General features: G+C 39.8%; 1 protein-coding gene across 1 annotated transcript in view; it reads right to left on the reverse strand.

Annotated features, from left to right (window-relative positions):
* Positions 1 to 5,000, reverse strand: part of mpzl3 (myelin protein zero-like 3) — a 12,523-nt gene that overhangs the window by 2,781 nt on the left and 4,742 nt on the right. Inside the window, exon 2 of the mRNA XM_056474501.1 lies at positions 2,070 to 2,224. Coding sequence (XP_056330476.1) covers positions 2,070 to 2,224 — 155 coding nt within the window. The remainder of the gene's footprint in view (positions 1 to 2,069; positions 2,225 to 5,000) is intronic.

Here is a 5,000-nt window from a genome sequence, read left to right on the forward strand (position 1 = left end):
TTTATTCCCTTTTCATTTGGTTTATTCCCTTTTCATTTGGTTTATTCCGTTTTCATTTGGTTTATTCCGTTTTCATTTGGTTTATTCCGTGCCTTCATTATATCTGCCAAAGAGGAATTTCCCTTCATGGCCTGGAGCGTCACTCAAAAGGAGGCGTGTGGCACACTTGGGGACTCACTGATTCACTTAATCCCTGGAATGATTTGAGACGTAATCTGAGACTCACTGATTCACTGGACTGAGTTGAGTCTCACCGATTCAATTGATTGATTCAAGACCCAATGAATCACTGGACTGAATTGAGACTCACGGATTCACTTATTAAAGACTCAATGATTCACAAAATCAATGGACTAAATCAAGACTCAGATTCACTGGACTGAATCAAGACTCACTAATTCACTTGATGGATTCAAGACTCACTGTACTGAGTTGAGACTCACTGATTCACTGGACTGAGCGGAGACCCACTGATTAACTAAATCACTGGACTGAATCAATACTCGCTGATTGACTGATTCATAAGACTGAGTAATGATTCAGAATCCGTGATAGACTCTAGAGCAGTGGTTCTCAAACTTTTAAGCCAGCGACCCCCAATGTAGGATAGTCAAGAACTCGTGACCCCCCCACTACCAAAGCATATGGAAACAATAAAAATAACCTTTTTTAAGCTGTTCACAATATTTTAGCTATATTTACTATACACTACAGGACTCGAAATTAACATTTCTACTTGGTGTAGCACTGGTGCTCCTAACTTTAAAAATGTAGGCGCACCAGCCAAAATTCAGTGGCTCCCGCCAATTATCGCACCGTTACTACAAGTTTTATAAACAGATTAATTGCATTTGAAAAAAACACTGATCAAAACTAACAAGCAAAACATATATATGCATGCGTGAGGGAAATATGTCTCAATATTAGTGTAATCTTAGTCAGTGCAAGCCCTTTTTGCGATGGTGTACGTGGTGTTAAATTTTACATATAGCTGCCACTAGCACGGCTGACAGCATCTGGAGATTAAATGAAGGATTAAACAGAACCTCTCGTGCTTAAAATGTGTAGATGTGGCAAACAGTTACCTGAAAACCCCGTCCCTACAGACTTTACAATGAATGCTGTAGTTATTTTCATAGCGGACTTGAAGCCACTGGGAGTCTTTTATCCACTCTTCAATAAGTATAGCTGGTGGATTAACATTCAGCACATGATCACTAATCAGATGTGCCATTATTAGTAACTTTAGGTGTTTCTAAATCTAAATCTGTCAGTGTTGTTTTCATTCTCTCGTCTTCAGCGCTTTACATTTTCGCGGTTGTAGCTCCTGTCATCTGAAGGCAGGAGGCGTTGACTGAGTGATTGACAGCTGATTTTAGCCAATCCATTCGTGTTCAGTTCTAGAGCAGTGGACTAATAAGAAGAGCGTGAAGGCGGGGCAAGCATTGCGGACTTGGCTTACCGCGTCAAGTTGACATGACAACAGTTTTAAACTGTTCCTGAGCGCTGCGCTTCAGGTGCAAAGATGCATTCTGCCTGAATGTGTCCTGAACACTTTATTAATTCCTCCTGATATTTCTGATGTTTCCTACTTTCGTCTGATGGGGTCTTGCTCTTATGCTTAGTCAAATTAGACGGGTCCGGTTTTCACATCCAGATGTGTGCTGTATTGATAACTAGCGAGTGATTCGCTGCACAGTTATGATGTTCCATTCACTTTTTATAATACTGATCAGTAATATCTTTAAAAAATCTGAAAACATGAGCTTTCACTTGTATTACTGAAAAATATTTATTATAATCACTGATAATTACACCTTTTTATTTATTAATCTTAATTATTCTGCAACCTCCGCAGGGGTCGCGACCCCCAGTCTGAGAACCACTGCTCTAGAGTACACACAGAAGCCCTGAACGTGCTGAAGAATCAGTCTGGAATGACACTTTATTGAACTGATCTGAATGAACTGATTCACTTAAAGGAATCAACCCTCAGAGAAATGAGCAGCTGAGCAGAGACTCAACACACACGTGACCCCTGACCCCTGTGAGTGACCCCTGACCCTCACCAGTTTGGCGGGGCCGCCGCTCTGCGGTTTGAACTTCCAGTCGACGGACATGAGGCTGGTGACACGGCTGGAGGAGGAGAAGGAGCAGGAGAGGGAGACGGCGGACCCGCTGACCACACTGACCTCTGCTGGAGACCACACTGACATACACAACCCTGCACACACACAGACAGAGAGAGAGAGAGAGAGAGAGAGAGAGAGAGAGAGAGAGAGAGAGAGAGAGAGAGAGAGAGAGAGAGAAAGAGAGAGAGAGAGCACGCACACACACACACTATATTAGATTAGATTAAAGCTTAATATCATTAACTGTGATATAAGCTCAAGGTGAAGTCTGTAAGTGTGAGCAGCAGTGAGTGAGATGACTGTCATATCAACACAACATACAGACAGAACTAACCACAGTCAGAGATTCACACACACACACACCACACACACACACACACACACACACACACACACACACACACACACACACACACACACACACACACACACACACACACACACACACACACACACACACACACACACACACTGGGGTCATTATCAGTATAAAGTGTCTTTAATGTCCGGCGAGATTGCGTCAGTCCTGTATAAACAGATAATGAAATGCTGATGTGTTAATATGATTGGGTAAACCTTTACACACATGCAGGCTGAGTTATAAAAGTGGTCAGACATACACTCCTCAGCCAACTTCAGCGAGTCTTAAAGCAGATAAATCAGATCAAATTAAACACATCTTTAAATATTGGATAAAATAAGTCATTTTCAACAGCTTTTATTTGGTTTTCAGAGTATTATTATTATTATTATTATTATTATTATTATTATTATTATTATTATTATTATTATTATTATTATTATTATTATTATTATTATTATTTTTATTATTATTATTATTATTATTATTATTATTTTTATGAGTCTGCTGTGCACCCTGTGATGATGTGGTAAATGATTAAAAGCAGTATTTTTCAGGTGTTTAACTGGAGTTGCTCCCAGTATTCCCTTCACTCCTCCAGCTCACTGTACAGTGTACAGTGAATTCAGTTTGATATGAAGGACAATAATTGTTTTAATCATTAGTTGGCATATTGATCAAACCTTATTGATAACAGAAGAGACAGCATGGTGGCTCAGTGGTTGGATTTCGATTTTAAAAGATGGAGTTTGATGAACTGGATGAGTCTGTCTGACTGTCAGTGAATGGCAAATGAAAATGTCTCTTCAAAACTCATTATAAAAACAAGAAAACACAGTGTACAGTCGGGAGTGTAGCATACATTCATAACGTTTGTACAGCAACGCTACTTTGAATGAGTCTGATTTACTATACATTAAACAGCAACTGCGCTTCACGAAGGACAGAGTTAAGATGCTGTTCTCTTGTCGTCGTCTTGATGAACAGCCACAAAGCCAAGAAGAAGAGCAGATTTACCCTGTGCCCTGTAGTTTTTTACGAGGCAGTCTGAGGTGCGAGCGGTTTCGCTTTCTTGCTAGCGCTCGCGCGAGTCTCTAACTATTATATCTGAAATAACAAACTTCTTGAGCTGATGATAATAACCTGCGCTTGATTATTGACGTGCTTTTAAAACCCGATCCTGTCAGACACTGACAAACACGAGAGTGAAGCGTGAAGAAACAAAGGAGAAGCCGGAATAAAGGAGCACATTATTATTCAGCAAACACGAACAAAATACCATGTATAACTAACTTATTATCTTAACATTGTGGACTAATATGAACGGGAATGACTGAATTACTCTCTAACAGAGGCTATATGTGCTGCTGAAGATTACAGACACAGATAAGAGGTTTGCACTGACTGTAGGCTATATATTGTGTTGTTTTGAACCTAAATACGGGCGAAATGTCTGCTTTATGTAGTTCTTCTGTAGTTGGTAACATATCGGAGACTGTAAGGGGCTGTATGTGTTCATATATGTTCATTTATTTAATATAATTACAGACGTTACAGTAGGCTGTTTCGCACTGTCATTGATCTGCAGTTATAATCAACTCATGTTCATAGTAAAGTTAGTAATAAACATTTCTACACCAGTATTTATGTGTGTAAAGCATCTGTGTTGTGAGAAGTGCTTCTCATATGATATGTGAGTGACCTGTACAGCTTTACTGCAGACATTTCCTCCAGAATGACGTCGACTGAAACTTTCTGTCATACACCACGCTCACCAAAAGGGTACCCTTGTTAGTAGAAACGCAAGCCTGATAAAGGTGACCCGTACCGACCCGTACCGTACCGTACCAGTCAGTGGAAAGAGCCATGAGAGACACCCCCTTTGCCCAGTAGGCCTGCCTTGTGTTTTATTTGCTAATGTAAGCCATTTTTAAAAGATAAATATAATATATAAAACTATACAGTATTTATATTCAATAAATTATTTTATTAATGGATAAAGCACAGATATTGATGTTTTACAATGTTTTTACACTGCATTATTTGAATCTAACACGCTTGTTTACAGTGCTCTACTGACAATTGCACTTGACAGATTTCATTCAGGGGCGACGCAGTGGCGCAGTAGTCCAAACATATGAGGTGCAGATGAATTGGCTAAGCTAAATTGTCCGTAGTGTATGAATGTGTATGGATGTTTCCCAGAGATGGGTTGCAGCTAGAAGGGAATCCACTGCGTATAAACATATGCTGGATAAGTTGGTGGTTCATTCCGCTGTGGCGACCCCAGATTAATAAAAGCCGAAAAGAAAATGAATGAATGATTGATTAATGCACAGATTTCATTCATTCATTTTCCTTCTGCTTAGTCCCTGGTTTATCAGGGGTTACCACAGCGGAATGAACCGCCACTTACTTGACAGATGTATTTTTAATTTCAGGTGGTTTGTGTGCGTGTTTTGTTTGGTAAAACAATCTCTAATTGCTAATTACACTGTCTTCTCCCG

Source organism: Danio aesculapii, chromosome 15 (assembly GCF_903798145.1).
Source record: "Danio aesculapii chromosome 15, fDanAes4.1, whole genome shotgun sequence".
NCBI classification, from domain to species: Eukaryota; Metazoa; Chordata; class Actinopteri; order Cypriniformes; family Danionidae; genus Danio; species Danio aesculapii.